The 22,651-nt window shown below is 44.2% G+C and overlaps 1 protein-coding gene across 5 annotated transcripts in view; it reads left to right on the forward strand.

The window, feature by feature from the left end:
* Positions 1-2,263: 2,263 nt before the first annotated feature.
* The window catches only part of LOC135237811 (filamin-A-like), a 64,207-nt gene continuing 43,819 nt past the window's right edge, over positions 2,264-22,651 (forward strand). For 2 of the 5 annotated variants that reach the window (XM_064305294.1, XM_064305298.1), the window contains exons 1-2: positions 2,265-2,476; positions 6,606-7,101. In XM_064305294.1, the coding sequence (XP_064161364.1) occupies positions 6,717-7,101 (385 nt within the window). In that variant the 5' untranslated portion in view covers positions 2,265-2,476; positions 6,606-6,716. Of the gene's footprint in view, positions 2,477-2,556; positions 2,573-6,605; positions 7,102-22,651 lie in introns of those variants that run through there. The other 3 variants (XM_064305297.1, XM_064305296.1, XM_064305295.1) reach the window with 3 other exon arrangements.

Consider the following 22,651-nt stretch of genomic DNA (forward strand, 5'->3'; position numbering starts at 1 on the left):
TGGATGGGCCCCATGGTCTGGTATCTGTTAAGGCACTGTTCCAGTGTGTGGATAGGCCCCATGGTCTGGTGTCTGTTAAGGCACTGTTCCAGTGTGTGGATGGGCCCCATGGTCTGGTATCTGTTAAGGCATTGTTCCAGTATGTGGATGGGCCCCATGATCTGGTATCTGTTAAGGCCTTGTTCCAATGTGTGGATGGGTCCCATGGTCTGGTATCTGTTCAGGCTCTGTTCCAGTGTGTGGATGGGTCCCATGGTCTGGTATCTGTTAAGGCATTGTTCCAGTATGTGGATGGGCCCCATGATCTGGTATCTGTTAAGGCCTTGTTCCATTGTGTGGATGGGCCCCATGGTCTGGCATCTGTTAAGACACTGTTCCAGTGTGTGGATGGGCCCCATGGTCTGGTGTTTATTAAGGCTCTGTTCCAGTGTGTGGATGGGCCCCATGGTCTGGTGTTTATTAAGGCTCTGTTCCAGGGTGTGGATGGGCCCCATGGTCTGGTGTTTATTAAGGCTCTGTTCCAGTGTGTGGATGGGCCCCTGTGGTCTGGTATGGAGTGCAACTCATGATTGACACCCAGTGAGGGAGTGTTTCAGTCAGCCAGGACTGCTGAGCTGCACTTGAAGCACCTCCATCCAAATCGTAACCGTGAGCACAACTCGCCAACTGTGGTGTGAAAATGAGAGAAGACGACATCATGTGCTTTGGACAAGAGCGCATGCTTGTCTTCAGCTCTCAACAGTGAAGATTACGATGACCATCGTAGAGCAAGTTTGATTGAGCTTTCCAAATTTGGAGAAAAGAGGGGGAAAGCATAAAAAAGAAAAAGAGATGCCACCTTTTGTCACTTTACTACCTTTTTTATGGCTTCAGCGAAGCTACAGTCCCTTCTTTGGCTCTGTGGCAGAAGTTTTCTCCTTTTCTGGTTAAAGGCACACTAACTCCAAGATGAATGTCTCCTTTTCTTTTTTCACGTTTAACCAACTCTATCAGGATGGCAAGATAAATTGCTTCCTCATGTTCCGAAAGTCCTAAATGAGCAATGGCCTGTCTTTACCATCATAGGAATTTTCCGGAAGGTAGAAGAAGTCGTGCACAACTAGCTTCTCTTAGTTTTTAATAAACAGATCACAATCGTTATAGTTGTTAGGCCCCTAAGTGCATAACAATATGTAACAACTTTTTTATTTTTGAAAAATTAAACTGCCCTCATCCAGCTAATTAACACACAAAACATCTTTAAAAAATTACAGTAAAAATCACAGTTCAGGCCCCTCCTCCAAATAGTCCAGGCTCCTCCCACATACAGGCCCCTCCTCTTCACCATTCAGTGTCTTCTGGTTTATACAAAGTTAAATGCAAATCTCAGAAATTGAAAAAGAAAAACCCCTGAGCATTCAGTGGTCTGTATTGCATTTTTCCCCAAATCATCTTCAATTTGTGGCTTCAATAATGTAATTTCAGTTAAAACTCGGAAGGACATTCCTATTTGAGTTAATACTCGGAAGGACGTTCCTATTCTCCAACAATGATAAACCAAACCAAAAAAATCCTCCCCCAAAACACACATACACACACACACACCACTTTAAAAATCCACAGGGAGGAACATTCCTCCTAAAAACTTCAGCTAGGAAGTGAGACATCTCACACCTCCTTCAGGTGAATGAGAAAGGCATCAATGCAAATACGAATGCTCGCGCTCTGCTGTAAGTACTGTACCTGGCGCAAATGTATCAGTGGCACGTGGCCATATCGCAGTGTAACCCTATGTCTCTCCTCCCAACAGCAACAGTGGAGAACGGAGAAGCTTAATCACTGCATTTACTTCTTACTGTAGTTCCCCCCCATGATGACTTGAACTGAAGAATCTAACAAAGTGGCTCAAATAAAATACATTTGTGCCTTTGTCTACTTGGCGCGTCACCAATTCAAGCTTGAATAAGTTTAAGAACAAAGGGCAGGTACATTAACCTCCTTCTGATGTTAAAACATTTAACCGAGGAAGCCAGGAAGAGGCTCGAGTGGTGAGATTCAACAAACTTAAATCTGACGGTAAAGAAAAGCAAAACTGCCGATATCCCACACGAGTTTACAGTTGCAAGGGCGAGCTGAACAGGGTGACATCATACCTTTAAAATCCGAAGGCGCGGTCACCGGTATAACGTCAGCCCCCTTTGCTAAAACGCGCTCGCACCAGGAGAAAAAAGTACCCCCCTTTGATATTTTACCAATTAAGGCTTTTGCTATTGCAACGGCTAAGGGAAAGGAGGGAGAAAATACGAAGGGGTGTCACTCTTGTTCTTTCTCGAGTTCACCGAAGACGCATTTCCCCAAGAGAGACGCGTCGGGGAGGGAGCTACAGGGCGATAGTACATTTTCCTGATTTAGTTTCACGCACACCCGAGTGGCAAACGGGGGAGAGAGAGAAGCATAATTTAAAATCATAAAAACAGGCATTGCATAAACCCGAAAAGTAAGTTTGGAACTTTAAGCGTGTCTCGTTTTTAATCGAAGTGCTTGTTACTGTTTCAACAATTTTCTTGAACGTGTAAGGGTGTTCTTACTTGCGGTAGGTACTTTATTGAATATACATCTCAGAGGCATTTAGTTCAATTATCAACAGATATTTATTCTTACAACCCGGCTGCAATAACTTTTTTTTGTGTGTGTATACTTGATGTACCAAGGTCACGGTGAGCGAAATATTCGAATATGGATATGTTGATGTCTGTGGTTTTCATTGTTTAATGCCGGTATTCTGGAAGACGTTTGTGCTGCCAAGAGCTAGGTGGTAAGATTTAATTTTGCCTCCGCTAAAAGTTTAACAGGTATAATAGTATGCAGTGTGGGTAGTTTTGGGTGGTACCCTACGTGGTGCCCTGCACAAGATAAAAAAAAAAAAAGAAAGAAAACGAATATGTTTTTGCTTTTTGCACATTGTATTGCAGTATAATGCCAGGTACGAGTTTGATGCTTAAAATTGCCATTGCGATGGAATGTCTGAAACATAATAGTATGTTGTAAAGAGAGTAGCCTAAATCACACAAAATTACAGATTATTACAATACAGCAATGGTGTCTGAACATATTCAATAATTTTGTGTCTCCTCTTAATCTATTTTATCTTCCATATTCGCTTGTATCCTATTTATGTCAAACATGATCATGTTTAATGCATTTGGTGTCGGTAATAAAAGGTTTCATGGTTCCGTTTTTCTCGGGACTGGGGAAACTAGCTACATCCAAACATCAGACCGTCCTCTGGATTTAAACCCCACTCTTGTAGGATAATCTAATTAAGGTCTCCTCGCCAAATAAGGCAACAATACCGTAAAGTCCATCTTTGTGTCTGGATGGACTGGAACGTGAAAGTAGCTTGCGCCCCCGTACGCCCGTACCGGGCTCTGCGCCGACAGGCATATGGTTGCCCGTCACGAATACCCTGTTATGACCCCCAACATTGATTCACTCTTTAAGTAAAAAAAATAATAAAAAAAAACCTCTTAAAGGCAAAATGGGTTCCCCGGGTTACAATGTGTAAATAATTGCAGAGGGCCGTCGAAGTGTAGTCTATTTTCGCAATTCTGTTCTCCGCTACCTAAGTATGAACAGACCTATTCAAAATAATCTTTATCTTGATGACTTTGCATGATGCTACGTCCCCACAGGCGAGGGGAAGTCTCTTTGGCTGCATTCAAGCGACGCAACACAACAGACGTGAAACTGCAATCTAAGCGATTGACTCAGGCAATAGATGCATAGTCGTTATTTCGTTGTGTTTAAAAGTTCCTTTCTTATAGTGGCGGAGCTTTTGAGGCTTAATAAAGTTTATATTCCGCCAGGTGTTGATTTTAAGTGATAAATACAGAAAGTAGGCTATTCCAGAATAATTCCTCATTTAACTGCGTTCACTCCTTCCTCTGTAAATAAAAATGTTACACTGTAACAATGACATGGGTATCGTCCCTATGCGAAATCCGTTGAGGGCAGGACAGGGTCGAGTTAGCATAGATTGTTAGGTGACTAGAAGGATGGCTGTCTGTACAGATGAGGGCGCATCAGTACACGATGACCGGGGGAGGGATGTTGCGGTTTTCTTTCTGCACTTTAAATGTGGTGAAGATAATAGGCCAGTTTAATAGAGCTTATGAATAATAATAGTAATAATTATGATTATGATAACCATCTCACCATCATCAAATAACGCGGGAAGCGTTTGGCCCAACTTCGTATAACACTCTTAGAAGGGCAATTAATATTTCAGAGGGTAGCTGGAACTTCACGCTTCTATAGCTTCTCTACAGCACATAGAGCCTAGAGGGCACCAGACTCTGCGCTAGAGCTGTGGTTGCAAAGCGTTTCAGGCCCATCTCCACTGGGACCTATAACGATAACTGCAACCGTGATGATAAACTATAAATCGTCCGCAAGCGTCGACACCGGCGAAGTGTTATCAGTGTCCACGCCTGTCATTCAACACACACGCGCCTTCCGCTGGCAAACTCAATGCACCGCAGTGGTGGTTTGATTTGTTTTATAATTGTAGATTTGTTCTAAAAATCGTTCTGCGTGTGATCAGACGGGTTGTGCATTCCAACTTTTTGTAGTTATCATTGCATCTGGACACTCATTTGTGTACACATGCATAGTTATCGCTATAACCACAATAGCTGACCTTTATTAGAATTTTTCTCGTTGACCTTTATTTGAATTTTGCTATCTATGTGTCCTCGTGAATTATAACTCGTACACACAGGAATATTTCCGTGAAGATTGGAGCAACTGCACTTAGAAATAACCGTTTGTTTTTCCGGTAAGAAATTAGCATTAGCTCTGACAAATGCTCCCCGATCGCCACTCGATATTTGTGCGTCGGGACTGATCTAGTCTAATAAGGACCAAGGTGCGTCATTGCGGATGCTGTTAAACAGACTCTTAGCCCCACCCCACCCCACTCTGTGAGGTCAGGGGTGTTTTGGTTCTTCATTAGACATCAGCATTCTTTACATTCTCCCACAGTAACTGAAGGGAAAGAGCAACATTCTTCATGGACCACGTCCATACAAGAGGCTTTGGCAGGGTTACCTTATTTAGTAATGGACTGTAAGCTACACATCCACTTTCTTCTGCCAAATAACTTGCCATTTACTCCTCCTTCACCCACTATATCATTAGTGAAAGTAAAGGACTGGGTTTTACCTGACACCTGCATACTCCAGCACGTCCTGGAACTGTTTTATTTCAATTTATACTTAATTGGAAAATGAACAGAGAAATATTGTTTATCTGTTCATTTAAGAATGCAGAAAGCTATTTCAGTGATAAGACTGCGCATGCACTGTGTTGGTGAATAATTCATACTTTCCATTAACTTTTTTTTCTGCAGTAGAGACGTGCCTAATGTAGATGTACCTACGGGTCATGTGCGTTTATCATATACAAGAGGTTCCAACTCTGTGTCATGTGACCATGTCCTCCTAAGACTTGGCAGTCAATTCATTTTTGTCCCCTGTATGGGACATGCGTCTCTGGTCTTGCTCAGGCACCATACTGAGCTGAAACCTACACTAAGGGGACAACGCACCGATCACGAGGAGAGGAGAGAAGAACGTGAGAACATAAAACCAGGAAACTTGTCTGCACAGAGTATACCCAGCAACTCCATCAAAAGGGTTCAAAAACCACCTATGATACAATTATTATTTTAAAAAAGTTAACTAACAAGAAAACAAGTTTGAACGATCTGAACCATGATCTAAACAAGGTTTGCTCCTTGTTTAGAGATCATAAATTGGAGGATAACCCGCTGGCAAGAGACAAGAATCTATACAGAGCTTTTCACTGGCAGAGGAGCTAGATTTGCAAGAGCAGCTGCTTTCAGCATTTTTTCTAACTGTACAGTCATAATTTAGTAAGCCTTCCTGAGTTAATGTTTCTACTTTATTTTAGCATCTAACTGTATAGAACAAGCTTAGTTTAGTCTACTGTATTGACACATCACTAAAGTAGACACGGCTTAGGTTTTTTATGGGTTTTTGTTTTAAAGCACAGTTCCACATGGTTTCACATTTGACTTCCCAAAGGATGTTATTTGTGTTCAATATTGAATCTAGCTATATACTATAACTATGCAATAATTAATATACAATAATTAATTTTTAAACGATTATTGAATACATTTTAATCCAGTCTTGGGCAGCATTCTTTAATTAAGAACACAAGGTTTGTACAGGATTCTTACTCAATGTACTGAAGTTTCCACAATACCCACGAGTAGGCTGTCTTATTTCAATAAAAAGTAGCCAATCTGTGCTGTGTAAAACAATAGTTGTCTCGTTCAAATCGATTCGATTATTCCATAAATAAATAAATAAATAAATAAATAAATAAATAAATAAATAAATAAATCCGTCAGTCATCTCTAATCTGTAGGCTACAACAACTCATCTTGTTCTGGAATTTGGTACTGACCCAGGTAACACGTCATAGAAACGTGGGTTTTGGGTCTGTTCTGAGCTCGAATGATCGAAGTTTGCTTCTTCGCAGAAGTTTGATATAAAAGTATTTCTGATGTTACTGTCTTTGTGTGTTCTCACTTTCAGAGGAATACGCTGCGTTCAGGAAGACGCGGACTGTGCGGATTTGTAAAAAAATCTACTGACCCCACCCAAAAAGCTAGACAGCGAACGAGTGAGAGAGCCGAGTCAATAAAAATGAGTAGTCCACACCCACGCCTCCACCAGTCGAGCGCTGCCGCTTCGAGTCCCGTTTCCAACTCTGTCCACGGCTCGGATAAGGACGTAGACATGCCCGCCACGGAGAAGGATCTAGCGGAGGACGCTCCGTGGAAGAAGATCCAACAAAACACCTTCACGCGTTGGTGCAACGAACACCTGAAATGCGTCAACAAGCGCATCGCCAACCTGCAAACCGACCTGAGCGACGGGCTCCGGCTTATCGGTCTTCTGGAAGTCCTCAGCCAGAAGAAGATGTTCCGAAAGTACAACCAGCGCCCCACGTTCCGGCAAATGCAGCTGGAGAACGTCTCGGTGGCGCTTGAATTCCTGGACAAAGAAAATATCAAACTTGTTTCCATAGGTTAGTGCCCGTTATATCTGTATTATTGCATTTAAAAGCGCGTGCTTCTAGACTTAAATCTGAGGAACATATTCATGAAAGAATTAGTTTAATTAACAAAAGAAATGGGGGGCTTTTACCATTTGACACAATAATTGGGGGTTATACCAAATTATGTTTTATACAAGTTTAACTGTTAATTGTCCGGGCTCACAGCTGAGGAAACTTTGCTACGTGTAAAATCTGAAATGCAGCGTCTTTCGCAGTTTAAAGCACGTTTAAGCTGCATACTTCGGTGCATACCTACACGGAGCTCGTCTCTGGGCAAGTCTGCAACAAACCAACACGCATAACTGAGGAGGAAAAAAAGGTCAAGTGAATTTGAGATTTTACGGCCTGGCGCAAAGCTCCGGTTTTAAAACTCACTTCGATATCCCAGTATTTGAAAGGTATTGCATAGATCCGTGTTCGCAGGTAACTAAAACCATGCAGACTATTTAACAGTTGTGTGATAAATAACATGTATGGTGAGACCATATATTTTTTCCCGAAAAAATTTAAGTTTTTTCGAGTTGCAGAGGTAGAGACGCCTTGCCTGTCCGGATCCCCACGTAGCGGTGGTTGCTTGTAATATTGGCCACTTGGAGCATCGGGATATGTAGTTAGATGTAATCCCGAAAGTAAAGGCCTCGCTTTTTTAATGTTCGGACGTGTGTCCAGTCTGGATATTCAATCCATGAGCCAGACAGAAAACGAGGGGTGGGGAAAACGGCGAAAGCGTGTAAATACGGCGGACTGCTAAGCTTTTGTCTGACTCAGTGTGGGAAAGCCCAGCCATCCACTGCGGATGAAGTGCAGACTTTCGGAATTATTTCAATTTCATTTTCTTTCACGCTATGCGACACGTAGAAAACGTTTGAGACTGCAAGTGTCGTAATGTTATGGTCTAAGAGATACATTTATAGAGTTTCACGATTTTGTTTCTAGGTTACCTGAACTTTTGGCGAAGTAATGGGACATAGGCTACGGGCGTTGCGCCAAAACGGCGTGGATGATTTTGGCCAGCATTAACTCATGAAAATGTCTTTCCATATGTGAATAGGCAGTGCTGACTATTTCCTAAAGTCGCGGGGAGGCACAAACAAAAAATTGGATTTCTTAAAGTATGAGCGTAAAGCCAAAAGCATTAAAAAACAAAATGGTTATCGTAGCCTACCGACACGGTTTCCACAGAGGACAAGAGTATTATTTTTATTTGTCAATAATTAGTCCGACTCTTCATGCTTGATAAATAAAAGAAAAAGTTAGATTCAGTAGCATGATTGTATGCACATTTAACTATAGATAAACAGTTGTAACCTTTTCAATCACAGACATTTTCTCACAGTCATAGCTTAGTATGTCAATACAGAGGTGAAGAGAGGCAAGTTTGGACAGCTGATATATACATAATTGTATATAAATAGAAAGACGTTTATCCTTAAATAGAAAGGTAATGTTTGTCTGGGAAGGAACGTCATTGTGCTCTCTTGTCTTCATGATTATGGTTAAAAGCAGTGGGTTTCTTGTAATTACTCGGGTACTGTGTCATTACTGTTATACACTCTTTAAAATGGCATGCATTTATCCATGTAATGCCCGGTGACATCACAAGGTACGTCTTAGCCTCTGTTTTTCCATTGTTCTTTTTAAAATTTGGAAGTCAGGAAGTCCGTACCTTTATGCATCCAGCTACTGGGTGAGGTGACAGCCCAGCTTTCATTTTAAGACTGAGGAAGATCCCATTCCTGTGAAGCCAGCTCTGTTTCTGTATTTCATGCCAACCACTTCTCTTAATTGTGTAATGGCCCCAATTGCATACATAATCCACCATTTTAGCTATATTTATTGATAAGTTTATGAATGCAAGTTAAGGTCTGTTCTTGTGCCTGTTTAAGTATTTCACTTTGGTCTAATCTACAAAGTAGACCTGGCATTAATGTATATGACTAATTAGCTAATTGAACCAGGGTGATTGGTGGAAGGAGCGTTTTTCCATTAAAACCAGAAACTGATGCAGCCTTACAGGAATGGCGTTTAATACTCCTTGCTTTAAGTTTAGCAAAAACAGTTTAGATTTTTAAAATCATTGCATGGACCAAGGGAATGGTTGAGTACTGGTTGAACCCAACACAGGCCCACAGGCTCTGGCTGTGTCCTAAAATGCTATGTCCCAGAGCTGTTTGCAGAGTGCATAACTTTGGGTTCCTCCTTCACTGCCAGCAACACGAGATTCCTGGCCCTGAATGTTTACCACAGAATGCTGAGCTATGGAACACATTTGAAATGGCACCCCTAATTTCCAGGTGCCTTCAGGATGCTCTGATTAGACACCAAGTAGTTTGCATTGAAGAAATTCAATGTATAAATGTCCGGTTGTGCATGCCTTGGCCTCGTGGGTCAGGGTTATATGCCACTGCTCCAAGCCTGGAGGTGACGGGGCAGTTCAGAGCCTCTTTGGCAAATTACAGATATTTCGAACTAATCGCATCAACTTGGTGATGGCAGGTCTCAGCCGAACATGCAGATTCAAACCAGAAAACATTCCTGTGAACATGCCATCAGATTCTGACCACTGTCTGCACTGGTGTTTCCCTGGTGTGGCCTGTAGCTAATGCAGTAAGTGCTGATTCCAGGGTCTCTGCATCTGGGACTGAGCAGGCCTAATCATAGCTTTAGTCCTGAAACATCGGTCTGCACTGTCTCTCAAAGTGAAATGGCCCCATTTTTATTGCCTTGTAGATGCATGTTATAGCTTTTTTGCTTTGGAGTGGGTTGCTTCCCACTGGTTGCACAGAAGGGTGGGTTTATTCCCATTGGTTGCACAGAAGGGTGGGTTTATTCCCATTGGTTGCATAGAAGGGTGGGGTTTATTCCCATTGGTTGCACAGAAGGGTGGGGTTTATTCCCATTGGTTGCACAGAAGGGTGGGCTTATTCCCATTGGTTGCACAGAAGGGTGGGTTGATTCCCTTTGGTGGCTCACAAGTGTGGGTTGATCTCCACTGGAGGTACAGTAGGGTGGGTTGATCCCCACTGGTTGTACAAGTAGTCACAGCTGGCCTCCTGGTCACATTGTGCTCCCAATGAGTAGTCTTCAGCGGATGACTGTCTGGTAACATATTTCCTCTGAACTCTTAAAGGGGAACTCCACCCATGAATCATAATTTGGTATGATCTGTTTTAATATCAGAGTATTTGCTGCAACTTGTATTTCATGTGTCAAAATCAAATAATCTGCCAGTTATTTCTCTTATCCTTAAAATGACCGGAGGTGTCTTTTGAGTTGCGGAATACCATATTGGTGAAAAATCTATTTTCTCTGTATTTTTGAAGTCACAATCAGTCACAGTTGGTTTCAAATTCGTCCAAAGCATGCTGGAAAAGCTGAGAGTTTAGGAATGATCAGTTTAGTGACCCAGTGGGTCATGAGGGTCAATTTGTGACTTTGACGTACGACTCAATACATTCCTCTGGTTCGCTGTGAGCCTTTATGAGGTCTAAACGTTTGATTTCCTCCAGATCTTTGAGGCAGGTTGCTTTTAAAAGAGAATCTCAAAGCAACGTCGTTCTGGGAGTTGGGTTTCTATCAATAAAGTTTCTGAATGATGGTATTGGCTGCTCTGGGCTGCTCTCCTGGTTAGAGCTGTGTGTTGGACTGGTGTCCTGACAGGATGTGAGCGCTTTCCCTTGGGCACTGTGTTTAATTGCTTTCATCCCTTTCTCTCTAAAGTACACACAGCCAATTCCAGTCCTTGTGTCTCCTCTCCTCTCTCCTCACACGAGCTGTCATTGGGTTTGTACAAACTGGTCTGCCCCAGCACATTTGCAGGGCCTGAAACATGCTATTTGAGCCTGTTGCAAGGGCATCTCTGGGTGTGGCTACACACAGTGCAAAGCTTGATGGTTCCTAGTTGGTCCTGACCGTTTCTCATAGGTCCTGTACCCACCAGACCAAGGGACATTGTTTCCTTAGTTTGTGAAATGATACACAGGGCTCTACAGTGCTCCCATTGTAGGAGTGTTTGCTACCGAAAATTGATATGTGCCACCTGGAAAAATAATTAAGGAGCACATCTAATTCAGGATGCCTTCTTGTGCTCATAGATTTTTCAATTTAGGAGCACATTTGCTCCTTGGAAAAAATGTTAGCAGAGAGCCCGATATTGTTGCTTTTCAGTCTAGTTCATTTGAATGGCCTTCATGTTACCTGGCTGTTGCCATGCAGTGGTTCTCTTCTGGGTCACTTCCTAGTTTGGTTCAAATTTTGTGGCCTGATGGTTTCCAGACTCCTGGAGAAGGCAGCCGGGCCTGTGGGCCCATGCCCCAGGGGCTCACCCTAGACCCCCCAGAACTGCTGGATACATTTGCTGGAAAACCTAGTTTTTGGGAGGTTTTGACTGTGCTAACATGTCAGGCTACTGCTAGGCAGTGTGTGTCCAATACATCACAAATGTATCGCCCCTTTGAGAATCAGACCAATGACTAAGCTGCACATCCCTGTGGCCAGTCACTGCTACTGCTTCCCAGACTAAGGCCATGGTATCCTGATATTTACAGATAGGTGAGGTTTGGTGTAATCTCAGATGGAATGTTTCTGTTTTGTTTTTTTTAAATGCAGTCTGGGGGAAAATCGCAGCCTATTGTAATTGTGCCACGCACACGCTTGCCATGCTAGGGCTTCTAAATTTTGAAAATGATAAACGTGGCACACAGTTTGGAGTCCATGGTCAAACAAAATTTAGATGAACATTACTTTGCTGGATGAACATAATACAGAACAGTCATATTACCTGCCCTTAAGCTCTTGGCTCTGCATTACAGTAAACATTACGGAATGGCTGCCATGTCATTACTTAAGCCTGCCACACCCCATAATGTGTGTTCTGTATGCGTTTTGTAAGACTATACCCTTGAAGTTCAGTGTTTATATTCTCAGGTTCTGAGTAATTAAGGAGGTTCCTTGGCATTGCACGTGTCAGTTGTGCTGTAATATTGTGCATTGTAATTACTATTTTACTGTCACCTTATGTGATGGTCAGTGAACCTGGCGTTGACTAGAAGTCTAGAACCAGGGTTCTTTGACCAATATGTATGTCCCTGAGAACATCACTATAAGTCAGGGCTGGGCAGCCCTGTTCCTGGAGATCTACCATCGTGTAGGTTTTCACTCCAACCCTAACAAAGCACACCTCATTTAAGCTAGAGCAGGGCTGCCCAACCTTGTTCTGAGAGATATACTGTCCTGTAGGTTTTTAATTTCAACCTCAATTTGGCATGTGATAGTACTAATTACTTGCTCAATGAAATCTAGCTGTTGAATGAGGGGTGCTTTGTTAGGGCTATAGTGAAAACGTACAGGACGGTAGATCTCCAGGAACAGGGTTGGGCAGTCCTGTTGTAAATAAAGGGTCAGAACAGTAATGGCTGAAGATATTGGTTAAATGTATTGCTGTGTGCTATTTAACCATTGGTTGATTGTTCTGTTGTCGTGTGGCATAGACTGGGTCTTTCTTTCACCTGATACGGGTTGCTTGCCTCATTTTAGTGTAGTTTATCCCCATTCCATTTGTTGAACACCCCATCCGTGTGGTATTTTGATTGCAGTTCTCTCTGAATAGGAAACCCTTTTCTGCAATCTCCTGTCTTCTTAACCTCTGACACTGCAAACAAGGGTCTGCCTCCATTTTGCGAGATTCCTTTTGTTCTTTAAAAAGAAGTTAAATGTTACCACCTGTACAGTCAATAATGAGTAACCATGTACCTGGGTCTTTGTTCTGTTTAAGGGGCTAAGCAGGTGTAAGATTAATCTTTCTCAACCTCATCGTTTGCCTTTCTTCTGTCTGGAACATTCTTCATCCCTTTCCCTCTGTCACCTTTTTTTTTTTTTGTCATCTGTTTGTTTAGCCATTATGCTCGGTGATTTCTTTGAACAGTAAAAAAAGAAACCAGGCACTGCAGGAGTGTGGGAGAACGATATCATGGGGCCTTGTCCGAATCGGCGCACTTGCATACTATTGAGCATTCAAGTTGCTTGCAAGTTGTACACAGGTTGTATACTCAGTAGCAGGCAAGCGTGCTGCTTCAGACAAGGCCCCCATGATATTGGTCTCCCACAGTTTGGACACAGCCGGGATGTGTGCTGTCAAACTGTGTGGCTGCCATTTTGGATTCAGTCTCAGTCGGTGGAATTTGTTTTTATGTATTGGGCTTAATCGATAATGAAACATGCCACACTCTTGTCTCTTTATCAAAAATCACACCCTTTTGTCATGTTTTTCATTTACACCTGTGGAATCTTCTATGATTTTCAGAGTGATATTGGGTGTAGACCAATAATTAAACTTTATCCTGTCCCAGTTGGACCCTCACAACAGAATGCGTTTGTTTGTTCACATTTGCCTGATTTTGCTCTTTGGTCGCTCCTCCCTCGAAGACAGAAGTGAGTGGGCCTGAAATCTTTCCTTTTTTATTAATTTTTGGGCTTTGTGTCTGCCTGATTTTTTTTATTTATTATGCTAGTAGTAGTTTTGTCTTCCTTCGCTCGACGTTACTGGAAAGCAGTTGCGTCTTGTGAGCTATACAAAGATGCTTTGGGTGGGGTGACTGCAATAAGAAATGTGTGGCCAACTTCCTCTGCTTTCTTCTGGGCGGCAATCTAGCCAAAATACATTGGCATTAATTTCTTAGCTGGCTTTTAAAATGTGTTCTTACACAATTGAGATGCAAAACTATGGCCATTGTCTGTGCAGGGCACTGTGAGTTCTGCCCGGGCCTTTCCATTGTAACAGCTGGGGAAAAGAGTTCCACACGCAGGTTGGATAGTTATAGCCAGTGTAATTCCAGGAGATTAATTCTGACACAAAAGGGATTGTCTGTTTTTGCAGTTTCAGTTCAGCAGCTACCTGGGGGTTGTGGCAAAACCTCTTCTGGAATTAAAGGTTCCATGGAAAGAACAAAAACTACGAAAAGTGGATGTAGGATTGATTACAAAATTGCCTAAATTGGTTGCCATGGTTGTACTGACTACATATTTACCCGGCGATTGGTTGCTATGGCATTGTGGTTAATCTTTCTGAAACCATTTTCTTCTGTTGGTAAAACAAATTCCTTTGCAGCAGACATGGCCTGCCCAAAGAAACCCCCTACCGCCTGCCATGTTAGTTTCAGTCTGCATTAACAAATCAGTATAAATCCCCGTCATATTTACTAAAATTGGCTGTGTTGCTTTCGGCCTCCTGTCTTAGGCCTAAGAGTGATATTTTAGCAAGTATTTTATCTTGCCAGAACAAATGTTTACTTTATTTGCAAATGAGGTTGTTCATTTTGGGGTCTACCGCATCTCTGATAGAACTTTCCAACTAACTTCAGTATAATTCTAAAGAGTCTAGTGAGTGGGTTTTTCCTGAGTTGAATTGCCTTGCCTGTGAAGAGTAGAGGAATGTAATCTAATACACTCAGCAGTGGTGATCTCCATGTTGTGACAAGTCCTACAAGGGCGGTGGCTTCTTTACTGGTTACCTGGGAGATATCAGATCAGTCCAGTCAGTCCTTTAAAGGAGTTCTTGCTCAGCGCATCTCGCAGTCCGTTAGATGGAACTAGCAGATATGCGATTGGCTGAAAGTGAAGACCGCTCTGTGTCGATTGGCTGACGGGGACAACCGCTCTGTGCAGTGACCTGTGACCGTAGAGATAACCCAATAGAACATTTCTCTTTTCTCTTTTTGCTGAGCAACAGAATTGTGGAAACCTGACAGGACATAATACAGGCCATTCAGCCCATCTATGACATAAGAACCTAATACATAATGAGGAGAACAGGCTGTTCAGCCCATCTACGTTGAAGAGGAAGGAAGCTGTAACGGACACACATGTCCACAACTATTATCGTTTTTCTACATTTTAACGGCCACAGAGCCTGCAGTGTCATCCTCCAGAGTAATGTGGTCTGGAGAAGAAAAATGGCTGCACACAGCACCGGTAAAAACATGGCTCTTTGTGCACTGAAAACTTGAAGGGCCTTGGCATCCAAACTGAGATGCCAAGAGTTGGTAGATTCCTGCACAGGAGGAGACACGTTGATTTTGTGTGGGTGCGTCATGTGCGTTTGTCTGTCTGTATGTCTGACACTTGTTCTTCTGTGAAACGGGAAAAACAGAAGCGGTGCCAAGCTCATAAACAGAACAAGGGCGATGCTGAAGCAATGTATAAATTGTATTTCTTCATCATAAAGGAGTGTCTCGCTCCACCCAAGGAATCCATTGCCCCAGGGGCAAGGATTGTGCAAGGATATGCTGCTCGTTGTTTGAACTGACATTTCTCTTGCAACATACGAGGGAAGTATCCAGCGAGCAAAGATGCATGTCATCGCTAATGTACAGAAACGTTTTGCACATCCATGTTTTGGTCATTTATATTTTTTGACACATTGAAGTTTTTCATCCAGCTTTTTTGTACTGTCAGTGTTTCATGACTCTATAATAATCTCTACAAAACTCTAATAATGCTGATTCAAAACCCTACATGATTAGGCTAAACCGTTATTTCCTATTGCAGTTAGTGAGTGTGTGTGTGTGTTATTTTTGGAGATGGTTTTGCACCAATAACATATTTTGTAGTTGTGTGGCACTGATGGATTGTTGGTAAAATGACCAGCTGGGCATAATGCATTCTGGGTAGTGAACCTGGTGGAGCTGTTGCTTGGAAACATGGTGGTGTTTGTGGAGATGCACCCTGGATTCGGCCTTTCAGGGGACCCGGTGTGTGGACCCCGGACTGTGTTTGTGTGCAGCGCACGTTCATAATTTTGGGGGATTCTGAATGTGTCTTTCAGCAGCTGTATTCTAAAATAAGGGTGTACCCCTGCCAGCAGAATTATTTTATTTTCTTCAGTTCGTAGCCAGTGCTTTCGTGAAGAAACGTGTTCTCCAAATGAGCTGCGATCCAGGAATGCCTGTTGCATCATTGTGAAAAACGTCTTTCCGTACCTGACAGGCAGGGAGTTGGCGTCAGCAGATCTACATTGCCTTGCGCAATATTTTTGTCTGTCGTTCTTTTATAATTCTGACATTTTAAACTAATCGTACCTCATTTAAGTTCATTGTAAGGCACGTGTGGAACAACAAGGTGGAGTTACATGATGGTGTTGCCTCTCGACATCGTCATAATGGTTGTTCCAGGTGATACAGTTAGTACAGTCGACAGCTGTGAAATGGCCGGACCTGGGTCAAATACGTACTTGTTTTGGATTCAAATACTTTTCTATACTTTACTGATCTTGTCTGGTGTATGAAATACTCAATGAAATACTCTCAAAAAGTGCAAACCCCTCCTCTGGTCGTATTGGCAGGCTCAATTACACCAGGCAAGATCAATAGAGCACAGAAAAGTAATTGAATCCCAAAAAAATATGTGTTTGATCCAGGTCTGGAAATGGCGCTGTGTTAATGGCTTTTGAGCGTCGCGCAGTTGCAGTCATCACGGGTCTAGGTTTTCGGTGTAACACAGTTGGCGGTAGATTGATGGAGCTCTGGTGTTTACGGTAACACAGTTTGAGTAGTCGTTGCAGGTCTGTATTTTAGAGTGCAACGCAGTCGGACTAGGCAGAACAGCTGTGGGGCTTTATACCCTGGAATGGTTTTTGCAGCTGCACTGCCCACATTCTTATCTTGGTATTAGTCTTTTCTTGGTAGAGCCGAAACGAGGCGCGAAACCCTTTCAGACCCTCCAGGCACGCGAAGCGGTGGCCTGGGGTAACCTGCTCACCGCATCAATCTCAGGGCTTCATTCGTTTCCTGTTTCTCTCTTTTCTTACACATCCTGTTTTTTTGGGTCTTTGTCTTTGTGTAACCATGAAGACCTGTAGATGCTTCTCCTCTTGTATTATTGTGCTGTTTACATCAGTTGAAACCACAGTGGAAACGAAGTGAAATTTTCTTGTGACAGGTGGTTGTCAGCTCACCCTGCAATCAAATGATCGTACTCCAGCCTTATTTATCATGAAGGGCCTTTGTTTACACAGAGGGGGTCCATACCTGGATTACCTCACAGGGACTGACCCCGAATAAGGTCAGAGCTCGAAGCTGAGAAACCCAATACCCTTAAAGACTCATCAGGCTCTGAGCAGATATCAGAATGTCAATCGGTCGATTTTATTAAAGGTGTTGCGTTTCTGACCTCTCCTCATTTCTGGTCGGTCTTTCTGCTGGTTTCCCCTGGCTTAATTGGTTAATTGTTAAAAAACTGTTAAACATTTCACGTAGGGACTCTAATGCAGTCTTCAGCTCTCATCAATGAGGTTAAATGTAGCTGAAATTCTGGATGACTTCAGCGATTTGGGCCAATTGCATAATTGCGAGTGGAAGCTTCCATGTCATCCCAGAAGTGGTCAGCCATCCAGGATCTGGGTTCCCCACCCCTGCTGTGATCCGTAGGGGGGATGAGTCATTGATTTTGAGTTAGTCTGAGTCTCCAGGGAGGGGCTGAGTGCCATTACCCATAATCCCCTACATTAAAGTGATGTGTGTTTATACATGTGCAGTATGCTTACAGGGTGTAACCTGGCCTTGTATACCAGAGTATACAATATGGGATTAAAAAATTACAAGACATTGGTGAGGCCGCTGACTGATGCAAATAAATGATTCAACTCTGTGCTGCTCGCTTATTCAATGGCACTGCTCACAAAATACTAATCCTGCAACGCTGCTCGCAACACTGATCCTGCAGCACTGATCACAAAATACTGATCCTGCAGCCCTGTTCACAATGCAGATTCTGCTGCGCTGATCACAAAATACTGATCCTGCAGCACTGCTCACAAAACATTTAGGCTATAAAAAATATAGCTCACAGAATCCCACCTGCTGGCTGGGAGCATCCAGCCACTCTCTGACTCTCTCTGTTATATAGCAGCCAACCGGACAGCCCCTTTCTTACGCACAGGACGCAATTCAGCACTACGCTCCTGTTCTGCTCTGCTGCACTTCCTTCCCTCCGCACGAGTGGTTCTCAGACTCTGCCCGAAAATCTCCTCTGCCCTAGCTGCCCAGCAGTGGAATGAGCTCCCTCTTCCTCTACGAGATTCTCAGTCACTGCCCATTTCCCGCCGTTTGTCTGAAGACTCATCTCTTCAGACTCCACCTTGACGAACATTCACACTGCACTTCACTGCAGAGCCAGCCCCCCAGTCAAGTAGTACTTTCCTGCTGCACTTATCTTGGTCTTCTTGCACTTTCCTGTTGTACCTGTATCTTGAGATGTTGTAGTTCTTTCATCATGTCTCTTATAATAGCTTAAGACTTAGCCATAGCTTTACTGACTTAGCCTTAAAACCAAGCCTAAGCTTTACTGTTTGACCTGGACTTGAGGTTCATGGCTGTGGATAGCTGCTACTGTATGAGAATTGTACGTTATGTGAACCGTTTGAAATTGTGTGAAGTGCATTGTGGGAGCGGTCTCTCATTCTGCTCTGTTCTGAAATGCATTGTGGGTAAGGGATAGGGGTCTGACGATCTGCCCCCGTCAGAACAGGGCTGTAAAAATTCCCCACACAGCACTTTTTCGCTGCGTTCTCTCTTCCCCCCCCACCCCGCCTTCAGTTTCTCCTCCTCTCTCCTCTTCTCCTCCGCCCTCCTCTCCTCCCCTCTTCCTGCTTGTAATCAGAAACCTCGGAGCCGAGCAATGGGGAGACTGCCAGGATCAAGTTTGCTTCTGCCCTTTTAAGGCAAAAAAAGCCGAGGGAATGTTTCCAGTCGGAGGGAGAGGGAGGGAGGGAGGGAGGGAGGAAAGAGGGAGCAGAACGAGGAGGAGGAGGAGAGGACGTTTTGGAGGCTGTCCGTGCGAGACATGTTCTCTCCTGCGCTCGGAGCTGGGCCCTGTGTGCTAGAACACCGTGTCTCCCCCATGTTTCAACCTTTAGCTCCGGCTCCTGCAAACCGCTCGGGCCAGAGCGGGGTTTTCATTTAATCCAACAAAAAAAAAAAAAGGAAGGATTTTCACAGATCTCCAGTCTTACAGATAGATTTTTTTTCGCTTACTTGTACTTGTTCACGTACATTCACATTTTCCATTGGGTTTTTAATTCCACGTGTGGCACTTCAGTGTGAGTGTGTGTGCCTCTCTCCCTCTCTGTGGGGTTTCTCCTGGCCTTAAGGGGAATGGGCGATGGGCTTGACGCCCCCCTCCCTGTCCCAGCGCTGGGGGGTGTGAGTCAGGGCCGACTCCAGACCACGTAGTTTGTGATAAGATGTCAATGGAATGTGAACCGTTTCCTCTGGCTCCTGTGGAGATGCAGTGAGCTCACTGGGAAGGGTCATTACAAGGCAGGGACTTTAACCCTTTAAACTTATTTGGGTTTTATTGCTGCCTGTTTGGGGATGGGGCACTGAGGCTGAGATTGTCTTCTTAAATGTCACACTAGCCACATATACTGTCTGCCTCAAAGGTAACATCCCACTGTGTGCTTCCACTAGTGGCATCAATCCAGACAACCTCCAGCCCTGCTCACAGTGATCAGTGTGCTGTAGCTCAGGGCTGTTCACCACTGCAGTAATCAGTGTGCTGTAGCTCAGTGCTGTTCACTGTACTGATCAGTGTGCTGTAGTGTTACAACAGATTGGGGGTGGTTTCTCTCTGTTAGAGGACAGTGTTAGAGCAGGTATGGGGTGGTTTCTCTCTGTTAGAGGGCAGTGTTACTGCAGATAGGGGGTGGTTTCTCTCTGGAGGACAGTGTTACAGCAGGTAGAGGTGGTTTCTCTCTGTTAGAGGGCAGTGTTAGAGCAGGTAGGGGATGGTTTCTCTCTGTTAGAGGGCAGTGTTAGAGCAGGTAGGGGATGGTTTCTCTCTGTTAGAGGGCGGTGTTACAGCAGGTAGGGGTGGTTTCTCTCTGTTAGAGGGCAGTGTTGGAGCAGGTAGGGGATGGTTTCTCTCTGTTAGAGGGCGGTGTTAGCGCAGGTAGGGGTGGTTTCTCTCTGTTAGAGGGCAGTGTTACAGCAGGTAGGGGGTGGTTTCTCTCTGTTAGAGGGCAGTGTTACTGCAGGTAGGGGGTGGTTTCTCTCTGTTAGAGGGCAGTGTTAGAGCAGGTAGGGGGTGGTTTCTCTCTGTTAGAGGGCAGTGTTAGAGCAGGTAGGGGGTGATTTCTCTCTGTTAGAGGGCAGTGTTACAGCAGGTAGAGGGTGGTTTCTCTCTGTTAGAGGGAAGTGTTACAGTAGGTAGGGGTGGTTTCTCTCTGTTAGAGGGCAGTGTTAGAGCAGGTATGGGGTGGTTTCTCTCTGTTAGAGGGCAGTGTTAGAGCAGGTATGGGGTGGTTTCTCTCTGTTAGAGGGCTGTGTTACTGCAGGTAGGGGGTGGTTTCTCTCTGTTAGAGGGCAGTGTTACTGCAGGTAGGGGGTGGTTTCTCTCTGTTAGAGGGCAGTGTTAGGGCAGGTTGGCGCAGTTTGGGCCCTGTAATGAGTCAGGCTCAGCAGTGCCTGTGAACAGCGCCTCCTCTTTTAAAGGAAGGGATGACTCAGTGATTCTGCACAACTCCACTGCTGCGGCACTCATGTTCGGGGAATTTGCCTTCTAACTGTGGTTAAGCCCACTGGATGCGTTTATGGCCAAAAAAGGCCTGTGTGTGTGTGTGTGTGTGTGTGTGTGTGTGTGTGTGTGTACCGAATCCCCCGGCCGATGTTGGAACGCTCTGGGATTCCTGTCATGTTTCCTGTTACCATGCCGTTAGATAAGTGAGCGCTCCCTCTCGCTCCAGCTTATCCCCAAAATCATGCTTTCCCTTTTTACCCCCGGAGCAGGACGCTCAGTTCCTCTGGCTCGCATGGCCGTTAGCATATCTGGAACAGGGGAACGCGCTGTGCCTTCGGGTGCTCCTTAAAAAAATTTTTTTAAAACCGTCCCTGTGTTTTACACGGCTTTCTGACATTTCAGACCACTCAGAGAGTCCCTAGCTGTGGAGTTAAGGCACTGTGATATGGAGGCGGAGTAATAATCATCCGTGCTGATTGACATGCAACCCTGGGGTGTGAGCCACGCCCACTGACTGACTGTACACGTTCCTTACGGCATTGGAGTCTGGATGAGTCCTTGTTTGGCAAGAACTGAGTTTTCTACTGTCATATCACCCCATCACAGGATTTGTCCTCCTGCCCTGTAACCTTGGAGGGGTGTGTGTGTGTGTGTGTGTGTGTGTGCGTGCGTGCGCACTCGCGTGCACGTGGTTATATTGTTCTGAGAACTTGAACTCCAGCAGACGACATCCCCCAGCGCACACACCCCTCGGTCAGTTTTTCCCACTCGATGTTCGTTTACTTTTCTTCTCTCTGTAATCCACAAAGATTATCTTGGGCCCAGAGCAGTCCTGTTACCATGGATACCACATGGCAGTGCAGGGTGCCTTGGCAGACCCCACGTGAATGAGATTTATCCATCTGATTTACATCAGATAACGGTTTAATCTTTGGAAGTTTGGAGGAACAGGGATTAATTCTGCATTATTGTTTGAACAAAAAATGTAAACTCAAATGAAACTTTTCAATATAACATGAAATGTTTTTTTTAAAGTCGTGAGGTATGTGAGGGTGCACTGCCCTCCTGACTGTGGGGGGGGGGGGGAGGAGAGGGGGTGCGTGGGGTTTTGATTCGTCATGGGGAATTTCTGATTTATATGTGGGCTGTTTTTGGTGCATTGAACACTTTCATGCATCACAAGCTATGCATATGACTTTCAGCATACACCTCTCTGGCACGCCATTCTAATCTCAGTGAATGGCTAGCTGGGTCCCCTGCAGACCCGAATCGCGTGACATGCAAGCTGTGATGATTCATTCTCTCTCTTCCATCGCGGGGGGGGGTGCAGTGGTTTCTCTTTGTGAGTCCTTCGTTCTCCTCACCCCCCCCCCCCCGCCCGGTCATGTGACACATTCACCTTTGCTGTCTGCTGTGGGGTTCCAGGGTTTGTTTGTGCGATGTTATTCAGTAGTCTGAATACCGAGTGGTGAAAGGGCAGAATATCACGGTAGAGCTTGAGATACAGAAACGGACCCTTCCGGAACTCTGAAATGTTTCTAACTATGAAAGTGATGTGGAAAATTTTAAGAACTTGAATCCTTGGTTGATTGGAATTGTTACTGTTGCGTTTCTAAAAAATGTGCTACTCTGAAGTTTATCAGTGCTGTGTAGTCATAATTCTGATAGTAGTTCATTTTGAATCAATGGAAACTGTGACTCCTTGCGGTTGTATTGAAATGCTCATGTTAATTCCTGAATGGCCGCTTCTCATTGGCTTTAATTCCAGTGTTTCTGATGTGACACAGTGTTCCACTGGCACTTAACAAACACACTGAAATACCCATGAGTGGCACTTTGATATATTTATGCACTTGCAGGTCTGTGTATGACTTCTGCAGATCTGCTTCCATGTTTCTCAAAACACCAGTTTTGAGTTTTTGTGTAGCTTTGCATAGGCGTTACTTTTTTAAGGGGCATTTGATATTGTAAATTGCACAGTTTACACATGCGTCACGGGTTTATGAAAATA

Source organism: Anguilla rostrata, chromosome 13, assembly GCF_018555375.3.
Source record: "Anguilla rostrata isolate EN2019 chromosome 13, ASM1855537v3, whole genome shotgun sequence".
NCBI classification, from domain to species: Eukaryota; Metazoa; Chordata; class Actinopteri; order Anguilliformes; family Anguillidae; genus Anguilla; species Anguilla rostrata.